Raw genomic sequence first — 25,713 nt, forward strand, 5'->3', positions numbered from 1 at the left:
TAATCTTGAATTTCAAACCTTTATAACTTTGTTATTTGTAAAGGTAGCAAAAATTGTTTCTCTATTCGATAACGGGCATTACGAAGTTTTTATTTATAATTATAAAACATATAAAAATAGTCAAATACAGTATAGTTGCCTCTACTAGACGAGGTGTATGTGTTCGCTGGTTTAGGTTTTTGGTTTATGCATGTTTATGTTACCAACACCAACCAGCACCAATCAATATCTCTGACACAGCAAAGCGTGCATAAATATTTGATGTTGAAAATAACCTGAATGGCTTCGAGAAAAGTATGGTACGGCCGTAGTGCCTTTGTTTTTGTTTTGCTCGACTTGGCGGTGGCACTGCCTTGCCCCCAGATATGACGCTATTTCTAGGGCCGGGAAAATTACAAGTACATTTCCAATTTCACACTAAGTACTGTTTATTTATTTTTGATAGAAATAAATGCAGTCTAGTTCTAGAAGAGGCGCCACCGTGTAGCTCTTGATTTACCTGAAACAAAGTTTTACTTTAGTTTTTATATTTATATCGATTTACATAATAAAGTACGTATTTTAGATCATGAAATTAGCGCGGGTGTTTAAGTGTTCATAGTAATAAACAGTAACATATTATGCATGATCTCTCTTGCCAATCTGGGTTGAAACGTTCTTTTTGGCCGGCCGCTTGCTGATTAATTTAACCTTCTTTCTAACGAGTACTAATATTACAAATGCAAAAATTTGTGAGTAAGTATGCACGAGTATTCCCAGTGCCATCCACGAAGACGCGTGATTTTGTCAAAATTAGCCATTAATGACATTGCAATAAGAACCACAGCACGCGTCATTATGCATGACTCTATATATGTGTATGTTTGTTAATTTTTCACGCTGGCTCGACGGATTTGTTTGGTTTGCAGATCTAACCGGATTTCTGAAATATTACAAGCTATTTTTATTTCACGAGATCGGGATAAAACATCAAAATTTCAACCGCTACGATTAGAGAATTTGGAGACATGAGGCGCGGATATTTAATAAAATCCGTGATGTAGTTCGTAATCCTGGAATTTCAATTCAACTGCTTGAGACCTAGGTAATATATTAATAAATAATAATATTACCATACCATACCATAGTATGGTACGAAGCTGTGGGTAAAGTCTAGGGGTATATTAGGTACTTACTCGTATTTATGGAGTAGGAGCTGCCATAGCCACAGACGTGAGCGTGGAAATGATGCTTCCAGCAGCGACGTTGCCATAGTAGGCCTGAGCGGCGGCTGCAGTGCTCCCGGCGGCGATCCCGGAGGACCCGAAGCCCAGCATTGGGGCCACCCACGCGGCGCCGAGCCCGCCTGTGCCGTATATGACGGCCCCGCCTAACACATTCACAGCAATAGCAGCTAGGAGGCCCATTCTAAACGAAAAAAAAGTTTTTATTAAAAAAGTTTTTTATATAAGTATAAACATTGCTGACTGCTTTTTTGGTCACTATACTTGTATTTTATTATCATCTAACCTACATATATAAGTCTACTAAATTCGACTTCCAAATATTTAACTGATATAGGTAAACAAACTAACGTGGTAAGGTAAAGGAAAGCTTATAATAATTATAGCCCCTCAAATGGAGACCCTATGTCTTGTCCGTTGTTATACTCGTACAATACATGGGTACAGGGGTACACAGTACATAGGTACAGGTTAAATGTTACTTATCTTTAGACCTGTTTATTTGTAGAACCACTAAGAAAAATTTCCTCGGAACTCAGGATTAGTTATTTATGCATGCGCCAATCAGTACATACACTCGATCTGGAGTAAACTGCAACTGCATGAAATTTCACTTAGCAGTAGTGCATACCTAATGAATGGTTTTCCATCGTATTTTCGAAATTCGAATAACTGAATAATAAAGTTCCATAATTAATTGACACTTCGGGTGCCGCCGTATTCTAAATGAGATCCAACTTTACCCGATGCAAATACAGCACTAAATTATATCAGTGTAATATTTGATGCAATTTCATTGTCTCAAGGACCAATTATTACACTCGCAAAAGAGGTAAAAATCCATGTTTATCAGCAAATTTGCAGGCTAAATAAATTATTTGGACTACTACACTATATAACTACTCTTTATTTCAAATCGGCACAATATTTTTCACCATTTGCGGTATTTTCCAGTGATGTGATAACAAAATGTCGATCCCCTGAACATAGCGCAACTCAATGAGGAACAGAAACCGAATAGGATTGGAGTGGAAGATTAGTAGTAGATAAATACAGAGGCGTAGCTACCGGAGGGCTAGACGGGGCAGTGCCCCGCGGGACCCGCAAACTCAGGGGGCCCCTCGGACTCTGACTTACAAACTATAAATGTCAAATTTGGAGCATGTGGAATAAGGAACAAACGATTTTAAATAGTTTAGTTGGGCACCTAGTTTATTTTTGCCCCAGGGCGTTTATTGGTTACCTAGCTACGCCACTGTATAACTATAGTCCTAGTACCTAACGATGATTTGTGAATTGCCTAAGTAGGTATTGTTATGATTTTCATTGATATATTTATTTTGTCATAGAAAAGTTAAATAAGGTTTTAACTTTCTCATATAATTGTGTCTCGGTTTATGATCCCTATTGTTTTCCTTGGTATAATTTAATAACAATTTGTTCTAAGAATTAGTAATGGTAAGACGCGGCTGTGTTAGTTGATGATCTGTTATGATTAAAATAATTTTAGTACACAATTTGGTAATAAAAGATGTTACGGCTTAAATTATTCCTGTACTAACTGTACAGTCGGTTGTGTTTGATCTGTGATGTGTGTAATTTATGACCGTTCGAATTGTAATAGTAGTTAATTAAGTATAGTCGAGCAAGTTACTATTTTTATGAGTACTAAAATATATATGTGTGTGTGCATATATATATATAGATAATATACAACATACATGCGTAAATACATGTGTGTGACATTAGTCCATGATGTTTTAGCCGCACAAGTGACATGCAATTCCAAGAGAGTTCTTGATCGACTATACAAATTCGTGCGCCAGGAGTCGGCACGATGTCGGATGGCGAATGTTATGATTTTTTAAAAGGCAACTCCGGAATTGGCTTCGGATGATATAAAAAAAAAACAAGAGAGAAGGGGGGAATTGTTTTTGGTTGTCAATGGAGGATGATGCAAAAATAGAAGTTTGGGTGTTAAAAAGGAAAATTGTAATGAATGAGCCATCGGTGATTCCAAAACAGATATCAGATTGTTATCATAGTATATTGCGGCACCATTGTTGAACATAATAAACCATTCAACGAAAGGGAGTAAGGTTGTTTTAATAGTATAAAAGTTGTATGTAAGAAAGGGATTAAAATAAATAAAGTAAATAAAATGGAGTCCATTGAACAATGGAAACAACTTTGCTTCCTGTTCCTCGCTCAACAAACTAAATGCCATAGTTACTGTCAATTAAGTTAATGTACCTACTTAGAATAGAAAAGAATAGGGAATCACCTGATATTTTTTGAAGAGAAAGATCTTCTGTTAATAATATTAACGTATCTCAATGGAGTTCAACACTTCACTGTAAAGACAGAAGACGCCACGAAGCATTTATAGTCGACCTCTTTTTTTTCTTATGGTGTTGCCAGTTGTATTTTCAATTACAAGCTTATCTTTTCGTGCGTCGTCGGCGCCACTGTCTAACATTTCTAGTACTATTTGTACGCAGCGACATTAGTTCCTCATTTTTCCGCGTGAAGTGATGGTAATCGATAGCAATAGTGGAAGCTACTAGAAGGGGATTTACCAAGTTAACAACTAATGGTACAATTGAAAACCAGAATGAGGTTTTTAAGCATTTCCTCAGAGCAAGTAAACACATGGAGATGCCCCATTCTACTATAGATACATTTTGTTTTGCAAATATGTGTAAAATCGATATAGAAATAAAAAAACACGTATTATCTCTTTCTTTCTAAGGTGTGTCGGATATAAAAACAAAGATGGCATCACATTTATTTGTACTATACTCGCCAATGGTTCTTCTTCTTCTCTTTTAAAATATGGCTATGGTCCTAATTAATAGGACAATTTCGCCAGTGTCAAGGTAAACTCTCTTTAATAATAATAATAATACAAAATTTCTTTATTTAAGGTGCTTTGGGGTAATTCTGTAAACGGGGTTATTCCATTTATTTAAAATTTCTCCTAAACGTGTTGATGTTTAACCACTGGCAGCACTTAAATGGACGCCCTATTTACCGCTCCTCGCGTCTCTCCAGATGATGCGAGGCGCTGACATCGGTTGGACGTGCAATATATATTTTTTTGGGTCGAGTGCATTTTCGTGCCAAAAAATTAAATACGAAATAACCCCAACACCGCTATCTCTAAAACCTGATAAGTTACAAGATTGAACTATTAATTTTATGACAAATAATCGTTTTTTGCGAATGACTGTGTCAGTCTAAAAGGCCTAGCTATAGTTTAATTTTTTTCCCGAATTACCCCTTTAGGGGTTATTCCAGTGAAGTGATTCGCGAAATAACCCCAGCTTACTTTAGTATGGTAATTGTCTGAGGTATTCAAACTTTCAACTTTTCAAGATTTAGATTTTTTTATTTGTGGTGTAAGGGAGCCAACCTCCATCTATAGACCCCAAGCCAACCTTACCTGCCCGTGGTGCACCCTGCCGTCTAACAGACTGCGCTCTGGCAGCTAGCTGATTGCGGCATAGCGCAGCCAAAATCGACACAGTTAAGTCCCCGGGCCCCGGATGGGCTGCAGCATCGGCGGTGCAGTAAACTGTGCCCTACAATCGCCAACTCGCATGCCCAGTGTGGGGATTATGGGCAAACCCCTACCAGAATGAAGCGCACGGCAAAGAGATGGCCCCCAGTTCCCGGTCGCCCCGCTATTCCTTGCCATAGTAGCGTTCATGGTAACGGCGGGGCAGACGATGCTTAGAATCCCGGGCGATCCAAGGCTACCTAAGTAAACTGACCCTGGCTACGTAGAACGGACGGACTTTTAGGACTATTCTAGTGCAGTTGCAAGTGGAGCTGGAGGACATAAGGTGGCATATTCAGGAGTTAAGTGAAGTACATAGAGAGGGAGAGGGCACCATCATCTTAGACTCGGGCCACCTTCTGTACTTCCGCGAGGATAATCAAACATCACAGGGTGGCGTAGGATTCCTTGTTAATAGGTCCCTCTCTAACAACATTAAAGAGATCTCCAGTGTGTCGAACAGGGTAGCGTACCTGATACTTCGGCTATCAAAACGATGTAGCATGAAGTTTATTTAGTTGCTTGCATACTTGCTTCTTTGAAATGATTATGGTTCACGCGAGCAAAGCATGCTCACTTGCAAACTTGCTTAAATGTTTGCTTGCATGCTTGCTTGCTTGCATACTTGCTTGCAAGCTAGCTTAAATGATTGCTTAAATGCTTGCTAGCATGCTAGCTAGATTGCTTGCTTCATTGAAAAGTTTATGGTTCACGCGAACGTAGCCGCGGGTAAAAGATAGTTCAAAATATAAAAGTGACATGGCATTTCTAATTGTTTTATATACTTACTAGTATATTCCCGCGGCTTCGCTCCTCTCCCCCTATTCTGCTATTCGGGGCGAAGACAAACTCTACAATCCACACATCAGAGATCATAATAATCTGTCCAGCTGTTCTCGAGTTATAAATGGTGTAACTAAGCTTTGTTCTATAATGTACGTAGATTTAATATTCCTTTGCGGCAAATTTTGAGAACCACATTGCGTTTGTGGGGTTATTTCGGAATACAGAGATTGAAAAAATCTGTAACTATTGATATTACTAACGAAATAAAAATTAACGGGGTAATTTCAGCCTAAAAAGAAATATGAACCTTGAGCCAAATTATAATAAAGTCCACCTTTCAATAACACGCAGAATAACCCCGCTATATTCCGAAATAGCCCCTGTGCAAAAAAAATAAGTAACTACTTTTTGAATACCAATATTTCCATAAATCGATCATATTTTAGAAACTTTTTTATATAGTATATAAGATCGATTAGTGGAAACGACAGAAATATCCTAAGACTTTAAATATAATGTACCAACTCGGAGTAATTAACGAAATTACAAACGTCATGTCAACTCATCAAAAATCCACGTGGAATTACCCCAAAGCACCTTATGCATTTTTTTAAAACCCATACAATTTACTAATACAGTTAAAAATTAAAATTAAAATCACACATTTCATAATCATAATCCATTTCATTACATTACATTAAATCATAATCCTAAATTAAATAAATAAACAAACAAAACAACAAATTATACAATACAATTAAAATGGTAAAATTAACATGCAATTAAAATTATAATTAAAATAAAAAATAAATTTAAAGTTACAATTCTGTGCCTCCTGTGATAAGTGATACAAGTGCAAAATCGACATTTTACAGGAGAGCGAAAATAAGATTTAAAAAATTCTGGTTTGTGAGCCTAGGGGGCTAGCATTAACCGAAGCATTTTTTTATTACATAAAAATATATTCTATAAACGTGTATTTACTGTTTTTCGGTAAATATTGTAAGTTCGAAGAAAATCGTGAAAAACCTGTGAGTACCTATTGAAAAGTCTTATATGAGTAAATAATTTGTGTTAGATGATACAAGTTCAGTTATACCATGGTGCACCCCTGGAGCACCCATAATATCTCTTGGTGTAAACTAATATGATATACATTAATTTGTAAAAGGCACCCATTCCTCGCATCATGGGGCAGACAGCATTCACCCTAAAAAATTTTTTATTTCTATTTTCCATACATAATTTAAAATACGTCTTAGGAGTGCGTTATAACAATTTCCTATGTCAAATAATTACTTCGTAAAGTGTTGAATATCTATAAATTGTTGTAGTAAGTATTATTATAAATACGAAAGTTTGTAAGTGTGTGTGTGTGTGTGTGTGTGTGTGTGTGTGTGTGTGTGTGTGTGCGCGTGTGCGTGTATTTGTTTATGTTTGTTAAGTGTAATAAGTACCTATTCTTTCACTGCTTCTGTTTTAACTAAGGTGTAGAGTAGTTTGTAAAGATTGGAGTTGTAGTTGGGCGTGTAAAGTTAGGAGGCTTATCTCACCATGAGTGCTGACCTTTTTCACAGTGCGAGCCATAATGGGCTCATCTTGGTAACATTTAACATGAAAACGTTTCTGGTGGGATTATAGTACTCTGTTTATTCGGTGTGTCGAGTCAGCGTGACCATTTTTTTAATTTTTTATATGCGAATTCACTAAAGATTATTGTAACAATCTACTATTTACCTTTTTAAAACATACCTACTGATAATATAAATAAATATCTATATTTTCTAACAGTAGCCTATAGTTGTTACAAAATTAAATTCAGTTTGCTGTGCACATGTTAACGTATTTCTTAACTACATAATTCAACAATACCTATTTATTTGGAAAATCCCCAAGCCACTTTCGCGTATTGCCAACTGTACTTATAAGAAAAAATTGCCCAGAATGTGACTTTTGGGGCAAATATTCTATGATAAAGAATTTATGCTAAAATCTACAGACAAAATTTCTCATTTCTACTAAAATTCTACGAAGACATTCCAATAGATTACATGAATCCATTATAATTGTTCTTGCTTCAAATCTTTTAAAAGTTGTTGTTGTTTCTTTAAAAAAAATATGGCTCTGTCCATCGGAGGACAATTTTGCCAGTGTCTAGTAGTTTTTGCCGTTGTACGGTAAAAAAATTCTAGAAAACGAAATATGAGAGGTGATGGTGGATGAACGATGACAGACGAAAGGCATCTTTTAAAAGTGGAAACGCTGATTCCTGTAGTATGAGCCATTTCAATTCAATTTGTTGCCATAAACAAATACCTATGTATTTGTAATGCTTTTTTGTTGTAGTTTTTAAATGACAACTTCACTTTATTTTATTTCGATTATTGAATTTGAAGAAATCAATTATTTTACACACGTTTAATCTTTTTTTTAAATCTTATTTTGAAGTATTAAAAATTCCATTGTGTGTACTTGCAGCGCCACCTATCTATTTCTATCGGTACTTTGTCGGCAAATCGAGGTCTACAGGCGCGACACCGATGCAAAGCACCTTACGTCACTTTCATTATACTAGATGGCGCCATCAGTATATCTGGTAGAGTGCCTAGTGGTGCCTAGCCTACAATCATAGAGGTTACAATAAATTCTTAAAACTATTATACAGGAAATAGATAGCGCCCTCTAAGCGGTAGCTAACTATTGTCATCGTCAGCCATGGACGTTACCATTTGTTGTCACCCTCAAATTGCTTAATAGTTACCGTAGTAGGTAGAGTCATCTTTTGTCTTTGGCTGTCACTAAGCCTGATATTATCTCTAGGAAAACGCGTGTTTTTGAGTTCTAGTCCTGGCGAGGCTCGGTTGCCCAGGTACTTTTTTTAGGAGTTGGTATATATATGATATGGGTGAATTTCAACAAGCTTGAAATTTACCTAATTTTGGTGGTTTTTTTAATTTTTGTTGTCCGAGTCAAAATGATATATCAACAATACGTTACAAGTCATAATAAATATTGTGTCGTAATGGCCCTTCATTATACATAGTAGTTTTGGAGATATTATGATTTTAGTAATTTGATTACCACCAAAATTGCTTGTACCCACCAAAATTAGAAATATTGGCCACCAAAATTGCACATCTACACCAAAATTAGATGTACTTGTGCTAATTCAAGGTAAAAAAACATTTTTCTTGATCAAATTGTCTGCTGGATATAAAAAGAAAATAAATGTTTTATTAATCGTTTTAATTGTACCAAAATCTCTACGAAAATACAATGTTTAACTCGTAGTAACAAAATAGTTCATTGTGTCTTAAGGGCGGTAAATAAGGAATTACGAACGAGAGTCTATTAGAAGCCCGAAGTCGATGATAATGCAATTACATTTTCATCACACTTGCTCTTAAACAGTGTCGTAACATGCAGGCTACCATGGTTGCAACCCCCCAAATAAAACCCTCGACCTTAATGTGCTTGTCATGAAACCCGTGGTCGGTAAATGAGTCATTGCCGGTACTAATTTTCTTGACATGAAGCCCAAGGTCGATAAATGAGTGTGATACTGCATGGCGTGCTGGTCGTGCTGGCGTGCAGGACGTCGGGCGCATGGTCAGGCTGGGGGAGGGCGGCGCGGAGGCTGGCGCTGCCAAGAGCGTAGTCAGCGGTATCGGCAATTTTTGAAAAAATATTAGTTTTTCTTTTACAAATATACAATTTTACTCGCAAATGTGATGAAAAACATTGTATGTCGCATGGGCGGTACTAGAATTACGAACATCGACTAACTAAAGCTCAGTCTTCGACTTCGGGCTTCTAATAGACTCTCGTTCGTAATTCCTTGTTTATCGCCCTTAAGACACAATGTACTATTCTTTTCGAGGACTTCTTCTCTTGATTGTTTTTTCTTGCGGTTAGCCATTCTAAAAAAATAAATTAAGTTTTATTACAAATAGTGATAAGTAATTTAGTTTTATTGTAAAGTAGGTATCTAAGTGTTTATATTTTACTTGAAATAAGTGCATTGAGTCAATAATGTTGTAAATGCAAAGTTTTAAATGTAAATGGCTTAAAAATGAAATTATAATTATGTGGGTGGGCTTCAAATTACCACCAAAACCACCAAAATTGATCCACCAAAATTAGAAAAAGTGCATAAAAAATGATTAAAAACAAAACCGTATCATTCACTTCCAATTTAACTTAATATTTTAAAAAGGAAACTTTTAACATGCCTCGCATATACTTCATACAAAAACAAGTATTGCTAAGTCATTAGTTACATACACCACCAAATTGCATTAAAAAGTATTTTAACACACCAAAATTAGATACTTACGTGCTTGGCGGACAGATCCAGCAAGATATGGCACGTGTGTCATCGCTCAGTGCAGGAGCGGAACTAAACGCACAGGTAACACACGTTTGTTGGTCTTATTGCGTTTCGTTCGACCACAAAAACATCTTCAATATTTACCACCAAAATTGCCAATTTCACATGGACAAATTTTAGTGCCTAGTTTTGAGTATAAATTCATGTACTAATATTTATTTATATATTCTTATAAGATACTTGAACTAATGAAGAATAAAATAAAATGCATTTTTAGTTAAATAAATGGATGTTATGGTTCTATCATAGACATTCATCAAGAACAACGGATACTGGACGCCACACCAAAATTATGATTTCAATGAAAAAAATTTTTTTAATAAACATTAATGACTTTTATAAAATTTGCAATTTGGCTTAAGATAAAATTTGTGTTTTCTTATTAGAAAAAAAATTAAACCTCTAAAACAGTTAGTCCACACCATAATTATCAGCTCTGCGCCAAATTTTTTCGCTGAGATAATCACCCATATGAGAGTTAAAGGACATTAAACTCCCCATTTGTTGAACTAGTTACAACCAAAGGTTTTCACCTCTTTACTCCGCTACCACCTGTGAAAAATAACTGCGCTTACAGCAGTGCAGCGCCACATATTTTTTTCTTGCAGAAAACCCGCTCTCCTTCATTCCCACATTGATCACAGAAGATATGCATGCATTTATATTTTATATCTCTTTATCTACATAAACCAAGCATAAACACACGAAATTAAATTACCTCTGAAGTACATAGCCTGGTCATTTTACAGTTTTTTTGGAAATAATTAGATATAAGGATAATTTTTTATATACGGCTTTTACGTGTAATATTAAGAACCTATATTTTCGAATCTATTATTAACGAAAATTGGGTTCAGGAAAATGGTAAAAAAAATTGTACCCTAAAATAAGTGATGTTTTTTAACAAAAATGTTACCTTTCAGTAAATTTACTCTCAAAATATGTTTGTTGAATAATTCCGTTTTTAGACCCGCAAGCTGAATCCACCAATATATCTAACATGAATTTAAAAAAAAAGCCACTAAAGTTATTATTTCGTACATCCAATTTCTATTAGGAAAAAAATAAAATATTTTTTTTTAATGAACTAAAATAATTTCCTTGCTCACCCGCGACCTTACGCAAAAATATCTTGACTTATGCAAAATATGCGTGTTCATGCAGTTCCTCCACCTCCACACTGTAAGATCACATACAAATCATACAAACCCATCTATAACCACCACCACACTACACTGACGCGTTTCGAACTCAACCAGAGCTCATCTTCAGAGTGACACAACCATGCTACCAGTTGTTAGACATTTTGGGGTTATAGCAATTTCGCCTGATTTATTTATATTATTTTTTATTTATTTTATTTTTTATAAAATTTTACTGCCGCGGTGATAAATTTTGGTGGATTATTGGAGAATATATTTGAAAATTACCTGACCTAATTATTAATGCAAAAAATTACTTATTTGCATTAATGTTGATTTTACTTAGGGCGAGGGAAAGGTACTGGGGTAACATGAGAGTCAGAGATGTAGGTAAAACCCCACACCTAGATCGATAGCGGTATCAACTCAAAATAATACACCACTTTCATTTAGACCTATGAGTACATCTAATTTCTGAAAATGTCTAAATTAAAATGCTGTATTATTTTATAGATGGTGCCCTTTCAATCTAGATATGCGAAATGATGAACTATCCCTTGAAGGGATGTCTTCCTGTTATTCTGTGAACGATGGAAGGAACTTCAAAAAGAAGAGTAGACATGCTTACCCACCATGAAAAGTTAAAAGAACCGCAACCTAAAATAATCGTTCTTATGCTAAATCTTTCACCATCCATTCTGTCTCCACCTGTGGCCTTATTTTGATTTCCATTTGAGTATTTCTGTTTTCCTGTTTATCGCACGTAATTTTAACTGTTTGCTTATCTTCTACTAATAAATTCTTTTCTCGTAACTATAATAGGATAGCTGGAAGAGATCTCTTTTTAGGGACAAGCTCGCCTTTGTACTTCCTTCTGCAATAAAGAGTTTACATACATACATAATATAGCTTAAAAACTGGAATCTTCTCCTTTCTGTTTGACTCTACATTAAACAATTTCTCTAAGCATCTAGCTGAAGTTTTCTTCATTCACGTTTATTTACGCTGAGCACATTGAGCTTGACCATTTATTATGTGTGGGTGGGTTGAGCCAACGAGGGAAGAGCCATCCGGCAGCCAGCCCAGCCCCAGTCGGGGACCACAGGGCACGGCAGACGCACGTCCGACACGCTCTCTACCGGACGACTCGTGAAACTTCTTATCTCTTATCAAAGTGCCTACTCGTAAAAAATGATACATCAAATTACCTCACGAGTGTGCAGATAACGCTCCGACCACGATAAAGACGCTATTACGATTTGATTTCATTGCAATTTTATTATTATATTAGTCATTACTAAAAATTCTAAGAAAATTCCAGTTGTCATTTTGTTTACTTGTTTTGCGCTAAATTTTGACGCAAACATGCGACACAGAGTTATGTTATCATCTCGCTGCAGCTAACGTATGGTTTTACTAAGGCAGTTTTGTGAAGTGATTGTAAACAAAAGAGTTGCTCCAGTGTTTTGTTTATCTCTTTCGATATTTTTGAGAAACATTCTGAAAATGTCGAAGTTATTGATAGTGCTTATTCAGGTGTTGTTAGTGTGTTCGGTAAGCTGTGAGCCATGCCCGAGGGTTGAGAGCGTGGACATAACAAGTGGGGTTACGTATACAAATGGTTCCATCATCCATGAGGGCACGGAGTATACGAGTGGCTCTTGGTACGAGATCGAAGAAAAAAACGAGACGATTACTTTGGGGTGCCCTTGCCTCTTTCGCAACTGCTTGTGGAAATGCTGTAACAGCGGGCAGGCCTTTTCTGGTCGCAACTGTACTGATGTAGACTTAGTTGCACTCAGCCCTTTCAGCCCCCCGATGTTCAAAGACACTGAGCCACTCGATATGGCAGCACGTGAACACTTCTTCTACATGTATAACAACTCATTGTGCATTGATCGATACCTAATCGATACAAACAACGACGATGAACACGCTTATGTTCAACAGGTTGGTACTACATTATGTTATTTACGAGGGCGTCCGAAACATCTTGGTTGATTTTTCACCGCTCCAATATTCTTTAAAGTTTTAGATTCCAAATTGAAATGTTTATTGTTTGTTTAACCGAAGTAGCTTGTCCTTATCACATCTCGGATACATAAATCCGAGAGATAAAACATTGCAAAACACAACGCTAAACTAGGTTCTAGATATCTTAAAATTCGTTTTTTTGCATTTATATTTGTTTTGTTTTTCGTTATTGGGATAGGATATCCTTTAGCAAAATGTCACTGGTGTGGTCATCTGGAATTACCTCATTAGTCATCACTGAAGTAGACTTAGTTCACACAGGAAATAGCAGATTTTAAGATAGACAAGACCACATTCGTATTTAATGATAGGTAGAGTCAGGTCAGGCCTAAAAATAGATACTTTGTAAAGGCTCAAAAGTATCCCAGAATTTTAATGCAATGCATGTAAGTAACTCCCAATGATGTAGGGCAGTGTTCACAATTTTGTCTAAAATCAAAAAAAAACGTTGCAGATAGTTTCGGCGGGAACAAAAATAAATAAGAAGCATTTATGTTTGTTCCCGCCGAAACTATCTGCAACGATTCGCGTTCGTACACTTAAATAAATAGACCGCTAAACCGAATTTGAAGTTGTACGATTAGATGCTTTTCTTCGCAGAATTTAACTTTCTTTAATATTGAGTTGAATATCATTTTTGGCGGACGTACGGCTTTCGTGCTACAAGTGAAAAACTGAAAAAAAGAGCAAATATTTCGCGGTTATTTGGCTCCCAAAAGTTATGCACTCCTCCTGGAATCGGGCAAACTCGGATTATACGCTTTAGAACCAAATGAAGCTAATAAAATGGTTTCCAGCTTGGATTATAATTTGAATGGCCTAAAATATTTACGGAGAGTCTAAACTTGTAGCACAGAAAAATTAAAATGCAATATAAATAAATAATAAAATATCACGGGACAATTCACACCAATTGACCTAGTCCCAAAGTAAGCTTAGCAAAGCTTGTGTTATGGGTACTAAGCAACGGAATATGAAGACAACATCGCCCCAGATACTCTCAAATGTATTTCTAATTGACGTACTACCTATAATTAACCGTAATTTTATCCCGTCCATGTTTTTGCCTAGCCAAACATTATGGACGAGTGAAAACTAATAAAATCGCCCAACCCCCGTTTTTGGGCATCCATTTAGTTAAGTGGTATGACGGTGTTTCCTGTAGAAATTTGACATAACGCATTAATTACTGCCCATTGAAGCTTATTAGTACGTTATGATTGGTGCCTACAACCTAAATATTTGAAATGATAGCGCTAGTTTTGTTTATGAGCGGCCATTTATAAACAAAAGTAGAGCTATCACCGGGATAGCATATATATAATCCTTTTATTGGGAGGCTGCGAAGTACTAGGTGGGGGTGATGAAATCTATCGCAGCGCTCATGGTGGCCAAAAGTAGAAATAGTTCTGGCTCTGTCATCTGTCATACTCATATGAATCTGACATTAACAAAGCAATTTGGTATAGACTTTAAATACCTAATATTAGTAATAGATGTTTGTGTTATGATGCGAGCTTGAATTATTGAACACTGTCCCTGTTTTGTTCTTAATTCCTATACATCTCGGACATGTCCAGCAACAATTTTCCTTGAAACGGTTTGTGGTTGCAATTTTATATTGAGTGATACTCACAAAACCGGTCTTCAAAATGATACTTATTTTGATCTGAAAACGATATTTTATTTATCACTAGCGATATAAGAACCATTATATAATTTAACTATTATTCAAAGAAACCAATAAGATAGCTATATCTTTTCGTTTTACAGTAAAAGTACAACTAAACACGAAGTAAACAAACCCTGACATAACGAAAATAAAACACACTTTTTGAATAAATTTTACTTACCTCATTTAATTTTAATGACCAAAAATGAATTCACAACCTTTTGTCCACCCAAATCACGGTATCACAGTAATTTTGTATTATAAATTAATACGTTATAGGTTTGATTTTTGTCACAATGTCGCGATAAAATTTTAAAACTTTAGAGCATCAGAGCCAAAAAAGTTGCAGACGCTAGGTGGCGCTGATGTATGTGTATGTGTGTATTTGTGTGTTATACGTGCTTCGATCATTTTACTGAATTCACAAAAAAAAAACAAAAAATACAGACTTTACTATACGTGATTTTCTAACAACTGTAGCTTTACACTTGAAAACACTTGAATGGTTGACGTGCAACTTGAGTTTTATAGAACGCTGTGATAGCTGTAACCTAATAATAAAGTAATTTTTTCTTAATTGTCTCGGGAATCTCGGGAGAGAAAACCAGCCTAATTTTTTATTTCTTCACGGGGGAAAAACAGGCATATGATTCTAACAGATAGAAAAAAAAGACTTGGTCGTAACTACTTGATCGGGAACAGCTGCAATGTCGCCTTAAAGTTTACGATTCAAATATATCTACGCTTAGTGTAATCGCTCCATAAACGTTAGTCACTGTTTAGAGAGTTACTTACCTAGATAAGGAAACGACTATGTCTATTGACAAGGGTCATGCGTCCGCTCAGAATTTTAAGAAATCAAAACGCTGGCTTAAACAAACTCCGACGAGTAGGTAAGTGATATTAATGGTCCTTCCATTTGGACGGTTCTAGGAAGAAACATTAGATACAGAGTTGTTACAGTTTTAGTTGTGCTATGGTTTTGTAAAATGTAGGACATTAGAAGGTTTTGCCCTTATGATAGTTTGCAAACGTAGCTAGGGATGGACAACTCTATTATGGCTGCTGATTGTACTCGTATAAAGTCAAAGTCAAAGTCAAAATATCTTAATTCAATTTAGCCTATAACAAGCACTTATGAATGTCAAAAATACTAAGTACCACCGGTTCGGAAAAACCTCTGTTGAGAAGAATCCGGCAAGAAACTCAACGAGGTATAATTTTTTAAACAGATTTACAATATTATTAAATGATATCTATACGTAACAAGTATTTAACACAACTTTATTTTTAACACAGTAGGTCTCCGATCAACGATTAGTCAGTAGGTTCGCTATTTGAAGGGATCGCTAATGCGGATCGCAATTATTTCCAAATTATGTCAGTCAAGTCGTCAAATTCCAGAAAAGTAAAGTTGATGATACATGATTGAAAAATCTGTCAAGTGCGAGTCGGAATCTCGCACCAACAGTTCATTACCATCGTAAAGTTGTTATTTCAAAACAGTCACCACTCACCATAGTTAATTAGATCATGCGTCATATCATAAGATACAAATACTATATTCCTAATTCCTACGAATGAGAATATTTTTTTTTTAAGTTTAACCAAATATAACCCAATTAGTTTTGGTTTAACCATTATTTAAACAAAGTTTCTATAATCGAAGAAACATCTTCTTTAAAAATAACCTTGCATTCAGCGTGTTTACATAAGGTGTTATCTACACTACTGCCTCTACGCTAACGTATAGGTACATACTTTGGCAGTAGACAAGTCGAGAGATCTATGGGGAATTGGAAAGTACTCGTATTCCGAAATTAATGTTACTTTTACAGGTTGTTTGTTTTTGCACTAGAAAAGCTATCCTAATTTTTCGACTTTAAGGACCCTGTGCTAAGTTGAAGGGTGGACAAAAACTTAATTTTACTAGACTTTTTCTCAGTTTTATTTCTTAAATTAAGCACATTTTGTGTACCATATTGTATGACAAAGTTGTAGGAAATTGAATTTTCTACAATTCCATCGGTGAAACAAGGAAGTAGGTAACGGAGATAACGATCACAGATGAACAAAGTTAAAAGTTTATAATTATATTTATATGCAACATTTTTATGCAACCCTATTTCACACCGTAAACCCATCGTTGTACCTAAGCATAAAATGATATCACCGGGGAGGAGGAGGGAGGGAAACTGTTGGGCTACAGTATTTTTTACAGGCAACAACTATACCTGTTGCCTAAGAGTTCGTCTGTGAATAATTCGCGTTTATCGCTATCTCGCGGGAATATTCCAATTATACGGGAAAAGAGGTATCTTGTATTAATTTAGGTTATAATTTATCTGTGTGCAAAAATTTCATCCAAATTCTTTTCCTAGTTTTTGGGTAATATTAAAACAGGGGCTGCATCAGCCTGATGCACCAATTAACTTTTAGAAAAAATTATATTCTTCCACTTTGTCTTACAATGTACTTAATACACAAAATAAGTTTAAAGAAATAAAATCAAACAAATTAAGAGAAAAATTAAGGTTCATGTGGCTCCTTCAAGTTAATAGCACTGCCCAGTGTCCTTGAGGTTGAAAAATTGCAATTGAAAGATTGCGTTATTCCAGTGTAACCTCAAATAGCAATATAACATTCTATTAATGTCGGAATACTTTTCAGAACAGTTACAGGTCTGTGACAGTTACAAAACTGATGGAGTACCTATATGTGGTCATGAAGTACGTTTCTACGTGCCATATTCAACAACAGTTCTATTTTATCTTTACTATTCTACTGAAAACATTAAACAAGTTTCCATAAACCTAATAACCTTTGACAAAACTACTAATATTTACATTTCCTATTTTATTGTTTACCTGTTGTACGTGCCAAATTTTAACGTTTAAGTGAACATGTGGATTCCTTGAAAATAACATAAAACCAGTTGTGATTTTGCATGGAATGCCAGCAAGTGGGCAGCAGGTCTTACCAATCTGTTTATTGTTCCAACTGGCGGTGCACCGCTCGCTCGCCGCCTGATAATCACCATATGCTGAGAAAAACCTATCAAACTATAATGATGGTATCAAAAGATTGTGTAAACTAAGACACATGCACACCCTGTGAAGTACTTTGTCATCCTAACTATTTATTATCTTTTAAACCCTTGACGCAAAAAGAGGGGCACTATCAGTTTGACCCCAATGTCTGTCTATCTGCCTGTAGCTATTGTACTGGCCAACGGATGAACCGATTTCAAATGTGAGAATTTATTTATTTTTAAAGAATAGTATAGTAAAGAATGATAGTAAGAATAGTACAAGAATTTTAATTTTAAATCTAGACGTGAATACTTGTTACAAACCTTTATTAAGACCTTTGTGAAATCATTAAGAAAAATGCGTTTTGTTTAGTGAAAGAGAGTTTTCTTGCAATGGTTCTTAGTTATCTTTCATTAAAATCGGTTCAGCCGTTTTTGAGATATTAAAATTTGAAATGACAATGTCGCTTGAGCAAAACCACTGCTACTGCTACTGTTTCTTAAAACACAAATCTTTAAAACTATTTGTAGTGTGTAGCACACACGGGGCAAGTTTGTTAGGTAAGTGAATAAACATGTAGGCACACATGTATACCGGCACCTCGATACATTTCACTCAGCAATCAGCGTCGGTGCCACGGGGCCGTTATACAACCACTAGACAGCTTGTTTAAACACACACTACACTTTTCATTCATTTCCTCATCGTAAAACTTTTTGCGGCGGTACTTTGTTTAGGTAATAAATCCTGTTGCGTAACTAAAAAGTTTCTTGTCAATCAAATTATTCAACTCGTATTTGTTATGTTAGAAGTATTATTTACTTATCATTGCATTGCACAAATGGGATTTAGCACGATGAGGTATTTTGGCTAAAATAATAGTTAATTTTCTAATATTTTTTGATTTTATTCGCAATATGCTTGTTCAACGAAATCTATGACTTTTTTTAAAAAGGAAAAAGAGACAGGACAGGAGGTGCAGGTTTGAATCTTATACAAAAAATCGGTTAAGTGCGAATCAGACTCGTGCACCAAAGTTCCGTACTTTGTAGCTATGAATATCCAGATTATCCAGTGTTAGCAGAGCCTCCTAAGCAAAATTATGATTTCAGATTTTTGTAATTGGTTGTGCTGTAAAGATACTTTCACACCCATTGTTTTCGGATTGTTTCCGTTGGGAATACAAGGAACGTTTATTGTTTCGACATGTCTGTTTGTCCGCGGTTTGGTTTGGTTTTGCTATTGCTAAAAGTTGAGTGAGTACATTAATTGTTAACCACGCTGGCAGTCATAAAACAAAACTGAAAATCAAAAAATTGTAGGCCACATCTACATGTAAAGGGGGGGATGATTTTTTTTATCGTGTAAATCCATTGCGTGGGATACAGTGGCAGATTTATGATTTTTAGGAGTGTAGGCCACTTTATATCCGCCGCCCTATGTAACTTTCTAAAATAATTTTCTCGTTGAAATCTGCCGGCCCTAGGTAGGCGCGGCCTATACGGCCTATTGACAAATCCAGGACTGGTGGGATATCATTAGATAAGTTTTTCAAAACATTGTTTGTAGGTTTTTCGATTTAGGGATCCATTTGTAAAATAATAAGTGCTAATTTTTATTAGAGTCAAATTAGAAGTTTTACAAGTTAAGAAGTAATAGTCCATCAAATCTTTATATTGATTTTGTGCCGCATAATAGTATGGAACCCTACACCGCCCATGGCTCGACATGAACTTGGCCGGCATTTTAAAAGTAGTAAAGATAATTTTTATGGCGGTTTGTAAGTCACGTTTCGGTGTGAGAATCGACCGTGTTAGTTTAAATAGTAACGCACCTGTTCAGCATCATAGTAAATACTACTTTGTAATTGTAAGGCGGAATACAAAAAACGAGTACCACTACATCAGTGTACTCGTATTTGTGCGCATTTCGAGTGGTAAATCACCATTTGTGATTGTTTTGGTTACAACGGCGATTAATTTTAACGAATTGTGCTAAGTATTTACTTTATTATAAGTTGGAATTTGTTTGTCTTGCGTAATTAACGGTAGCGGTCTGCTACTCGTATTGTACCTAAATCGGCTACAGTTCGGTGTTACCAGTACAAACTAAACTATTTTTTAAATCAAAACACGAAAAGTACCTACTACTGTTGGAGATTTTGGTCAGATACGAGTGTAGTAGGTAGCTACGAGTATCAGTCATCTTAATAACCTAGGCGGTCTCTTTTTTTCCATAATATTTACTTACATCTATCTAGGTTGGTAAATAGAAAGCACTTGCTGAATTTGTAAGCGCATCACGACTCCGCTTATAAGACTTAATTGTTTTTTGTTGTAAGTAATTGTCAAAACAGGGTTTGTTTGAAAAAAAAGTACAGAGTGAACATTGTGCGATAAATTAAATGTCTCCATGAAAAAAGCGAGCGCGATATATAATTTTCTTCATTAATATATGTAAATACATGTAAAGAGATGCTAATACTCGTAAGAATGGAAAAGACGTACCTACAGACTTATCGTCGCTTCATTCAGAGTTAATTGGAAAACAAGAATGAATGGAATTAATAAGTGTAACAAATATTGTTTATTATTAGCTGTTATCAGTGACTAAAGCTAAAGGGGAAACTTTAGAGAATAGACGGTGACGATTTTGTTACTTAGGTACTTTTGTGACGTAACACTTCTGCGAATCAATATGAATGGAGAATTCTGATATTATTAAATGACAAAATAGCTATTTTGGATTCCTTCATGTTTTAACCACAAATATGAAGAATATTGTTTATGTTTACTTCCTACGCTTATAAAGGTTATAATGAATGAAACGAACTACGTCAGATACGGCCAGCAAAATAAGCGGTCTATACCTCTATATTTTCAAACAACTTCCTTTTAACTGAATTACTATTTCCTATCATATCGCTACCCGAATTTTTAAGTTGACAGACACAACTTGTCGACATTACTGGGTCAACGCAAAAGTGGCATAAGTCAAAATACTAAAATACCTGGTAGGTAATGGACTGTAATGATTGGACTGTAACAGTCCATTACTAGTTATATTGGTATTTTTACTTGACCACTTTTGAATTCACCCCGCGTATAGTATTATTTATTGACATGCATACGATATAATTCACTTAAGGGTGATAGACACATACTATTTGCCTGATAGCCTGATACGTACTTAGTTGAAATGTTTTTTAAACTTTAATTGTATTATGATATTGTACTTATTAAGCATTAAAAATATTATTGCTTGATTTTTTTTAACTAGTCTCTTGACTTAAAATGCCATAGGACGTCCTTGATTTTTGAAAAAAATATAGGTCTAAAAATAGGGTCCATATCGGCTCGCATACTTATTGAAAGCCCGAGTGTAATATTTGTCAGAATGATCGTTTGTCATAACTCCTTTTTCGCTGAATCCAATAATTGTTCGGAATTATATAAAACAAACCTAACCTAACCTATATAGTTTCCTATAGGATGACTATTTAAAAATTTCAGAAAAATGTAAGGTTTCAGTGGGAAAAAAAGTTCATACGGAAAAGTTCAAACGATGATTCGGACTAAAATTCCGGTATGACTAACGAAGAGTATGCGAACTTTGGCGCTCTCCTAAAAATACCACTCAAAAGCGAAAAAAAAAACTGTATTGAATCTGAAATATGAGTGATAAGTAGTACAGTAGGTAAGAAAATAAAATGACAAATAATTATACAATAGTACATTGTGTCTTAAGGGTAAATAAGGAATTACGAACGAGATTCTATTCGAAGCCCGAAGTCGAAGACTCAGGTTTTAATGAGTTAATGTTCGTAATTCTAGTATGTATTTAATAATGTATTTATATACGTGGTTGGCCTAGTGGTTTGACCTATGGCCTCTCAAGTAGAGGTAGTGAGTTTGGTATTCTCCCGCTGCCCGGGCATTATGAATAATGGACAATTGGATTGCAATTTGGTAAAAACTATTCAATTAATTACATTGCCCGGGCATGTCCCATTACTATTTTTTTATTTTTACTTAATATTTAATGAACCATTAAAAGATCTTTAAACATCTATCAAAGTCTGTAAAGTAACTTATCTTAATAGTAGAACTTTATTCTGGTTCACGCCGGCCGCTGCCGCGGCACGCTCGCTTCGCTCGCTCGGCTCGTGCTTGTTTTGGTCACAGTTGAACCTAACACGCTCCTCCTCGCTGCGCTCGTCGTCGCACCTAGCTTTCCATTAGAATAAATCAGACTTCAGCTAGCCAAAAATCAGTTGTAATCAAATTGACCAACGATCATGTAGCATTATTCATAATGCCCGGACAATGCGATAAATACTGAAGTTTAGATAATTATTTCCCTTTGCCCGGTATAGCTTTTCATTATTCATAATGCCCGGCATTACACATAATGCCCTTATTAATCACTTTGTCCATAACATATATACTAATATCCTATACATACATATAATAAGTACTCTAAAATATTTATAATGCCTCTTTATTGCAGAATGGTAGTATGCTGGGAGTCGGTTGGTAAAACACTCGCAGTGGCACAACCAGGTAGCTACTATGGACATGATGCTGCTGAACGACACCACCGCTCGTCTCATTGCTTCGTCTGTCACCCCTCGGATCCTATCACCGATGACAGCAAGGTCCTGTACATCATGTATGCTGTTGGTGAGTTTATTAGGGTTTCAAATTCAAAGTCAAAGTCAAAATATCTTTTTCATTTTAGGCTATAAAACCTCTGTTAGTCATACTTGTTACGACCATTTTTTGGCCGGATTCTGCACTTCGTGATGAAAGATTTGACCCGCAGCAGCGGAAGTTTCACCCCTTAGGAACAGAGATGGCGCCACTTCTTTAAAAAATATTTCAAAATATTCTACAAGCTAAAGTAATAGATCGATTTCAATGGTTAATATCTCAAATGAGAGCCTATTATATACGTTACTTTAAAAAAATTTCTAAAAAAATACTAAAAACTTTTGGCCAAAAACGCAATCTCAAGTTTTTTTTTCTTACCTGATTGGTAGTTTTTACTTGATTGCTTAAAAACTGTATGCAACATGAATGGTTTAATGCATATTACTGAGTACATAATAGGTATTTTAAAAAAATCCGACACCGATATTTATATATTTCACGAAATATGAAAGTTTAAATGTGAGCACAATTTCTTTAAAAATATTTAAAAAATCTACAAGCCAACTAATAAAATTCAAATTCAAATTCAAAATTCAAATTCAAAATTCAAATTCAAATTCAAATTCAAAATTCAATTCAAATTCAAATTCAAAATTCAAATTCAAAATTCAAATTCAAAATTCAAATTCAAAATTCAAATTCAAAATTCAAATTCAAAATTCAAATTCAAAATTCAAATTCAAAATTCAAATTCAAAATTCAAATTCAAAATTCAAATTCAAAATTCAATTCAAATTCAAATTCAAAATTCAAATTCAAAATTCAAATTCAAAATCAATTCAAAATTCAAATTCAAAATTTCATTCAAATTCAAATTCAAATTCAAATTTCAAATTCAAATTCAAATTCAAATTCAAAATTCAATTCAAAATTCAAATTCAAAATTCAAATTCAAAATTCAATTCAAAATTCAAATTCAAATTCAAATTCAAATTCTAATTCTAATTCAAAATTCAAATGATTTATTCAATAAATAGATAATAATAATAAACCAATAAACCGATTTCAATGTTTAATATCCCAATTAAAGCTCATAAAATAACAGTAATCTACAGCAACACAGTCCATGTCTAAAAGATCTGTGATTTTGTAGTATTGGAAAAGCACAAATACTTCAATAGTTATTTATGATACAAGTGCGGAAAGTAGGCAATTCCCAACGAGTGGCGGAGAACTTTAAACACGAGCGAAGCGAGTGTTTTGAGCCGGCACGAGTTGGGAATTTCCTACTTTCGACACGTATATCATACAACGTTTTACAATGCATTAGCGAGGAAAAAAATCGAGGCAGTGACACATCATTTATTTGCCATACTCCTTTTACTACAGTAGCAGGCAGTAGTATACATACCGACATGCACGCCAAACCAAAATCGTTAACGTATACACTTTATTAAACCAACTTTCATAACAATCATTGACTCTGAAGATTAGAACAGCTACAGCTACTAATGATAGGTAAAGGAGACTTTGTTTTAGTATCGTGATTTTATATGTATAAGCCTTGTTGCTTGACATTTTCCACACTTATATTGGCTAGTCCTTATGGAGGAGTGCACACTCCTATAATGCTAAATATCAGTGCAACCGTGAATAAATAAATCCCTGTATAGTTAAGTAACATCAAGTATATGGATTATGTATCTAATCTACCAGCTCTTAACAAAACTTACCGTAAATCTGAGATTTTTGGCTTTGGAACTGTAATAAATCAAAACTGGTTCACTAATTCTAATATATAAAAGCAAATAAATTAAATAGACATACCGGTAGATGTTATAATATCCATGCGTGTAGAAGTAGATTATTCTATCAATTTACGATGTTTATTAACTTAGGTATGTATATTATAGTTCACGTATTTTGTTCAGCATTGAGTTTGTCACTGACAATATGTGTTCGTGGAGGACGAAAGGCGGCGTAAAGTCAGATATAAAATTCATCATTTAAACTCTTCATTTTAATTTACTCATCAAAAATTAATTCACCGGACTGAACTCATGAACATTACTTTGGCGGGGTTTCATGACAGGCGCGAACGGGTAACCATGATTGGTTCGTGCTACGTCGTGCGCGGCACTGGAAGCTCATTGGTTAACTTTCGAGTGTGCGTGCGCTTGACGTCGCACGGTCCGAATTGGACTGAAGAATTTATTCCTTTTTTTCATAACTTTAGACGGAATTAAAATACGAGTTTACATGAAAAAAAAATTAACGTTCTTTTTCTGTCGCGAAGGAAAAGCGTGTACAATTAAACTAAAATATTTCGTGAAGTATGAAAGGTATCGGTGTCGTTTTTTTTTCATAATACTTGTTTTTACTCAGAAATATATATGGTTTGCATTAAACCATTCATGTTGCATTCAACATACTGTTTTTAAGCAATCAAGTAAACTACCAATCAGGTAAGAAAAAAAAATCAAGATGGCGTTTTTGGCAAAAGTTTTCAGTAAATATTTTTTTAATATTTTTGTACATAATGAATTTTATGAGCTTTAATTTGGGATATTAAACATTGAAATCGGTTTTATTAGTTTAGCTTGTAGAATTTTTTGAAATATCTTTTAAAGAAACTTGTGCTCACATTTAAACTTTCATATTTCGTGAAATATGGTAGATATCGGGTCGGATTTTTTTAAAAATACCTGTTTTGAACTCAGTATAAATGTATATGCATTAAACCATTCATGTTGCATACAGTTTTTTTAAAAACAATCAAGTAAAACTACCAATCAGGTAAGAAAAAAAAAAACTTGAGATGTGCGATTTTTTGCCAAAATTTTTCACAGTAAATATTTTTTCCTATTTTTTCCTAATAATGAATGTTATGAGCTTTAATTTCGGATATTTAACATTGAAATCGGTTTATTAGTTTAGCTTGTAGGATTTTTTTTAAATATTTTCTAAAGAATTGGTGGTCACATTTAAACTTTCATATTTCGTGAATATTGATAGGTATCGCGGTGTCGATTTTTTTTGAAATACTCGTATGTACTCAGTATATGTATATGCATTAAACCATTCATGTTGCATACAGTTTTTCAAGCAATCAAGTAAAAACTACCAATCAGGTAAGAAAAAAAAACTTAAGCTGGCGTTTTTTGACAAAAGTTTTTGTATATTTTTTTTGTATTTTATATAAGTGAAGTATATATAGGCT

At 34.8% G+C, this 25,713-nt stretch overlaps 2 protein-coding genes across 5 annotated transcripts in view; one reads left to right on the forward strand and one right to left on the reverse strand.

The window, feature by feature from the left end:
* Positions 1-403: 403 nt before the first annotated feature.
* Positions 404-3,611, reverse strand: LOC141437054 (uncharacterized). The gene is made up of 3 exons (XM_074100258.1): positions 3,508-3,611; positions 1,176-1,407; positions 404-499 (listed from the first exon to the last, which is right to left on the reverse strand). The coding sequence occupies exon 2, from the start codon at positions 1,404-1,406 to the stop codon at positions 1,182-1,184; it is 225 nt and encodes a 74-aa protein (XP_073956359.1). The 5' UTR covers position 1,407; positions 3,508-3,611; the 3' UTR covers positions 404-499; positions 1,176-1,181.
* Positions 3,612-12,202: 8,591 nt separating this feature from the next.
* Positions 12,203-25,713, forward strand: part of LOC141437503 (G-protein coupled receptor Mth2-like) — a 61,084-nt gene continuing 47,573 nt past the window's right edge. For all 4 annotated transcript variants that reach the window (XM_074100920.1, XM_074100922.1, XM_074100923.1 and 1 more), the window contains exon 1: positions 12,203-13,053. In XM_074100920.1, the coding sequence (XP_073957021.1) occupies positions 12,511-13,053 (543 nt within the window). In that variant the 5' untranslated portion in view covers positions 12,203-12,510. The remainder of the gene's footprint in view (positions 13,054-25,713) is intronic.

This window comes from Choristoneura fumiferana, chromosome 17, assembly GCF_025370935.1.
Source record: "Choristoneura fumiferana chromosome 17, NRCan_CFum_1, whole genome shotgun sequence".
NCBI classification, from domain to species: Eukaryota; Metazoa; Arthropoda; class Insecta; order Lepidoptera; family Tortricidae; genus Choristoneura; species Choristoneura fumiferana.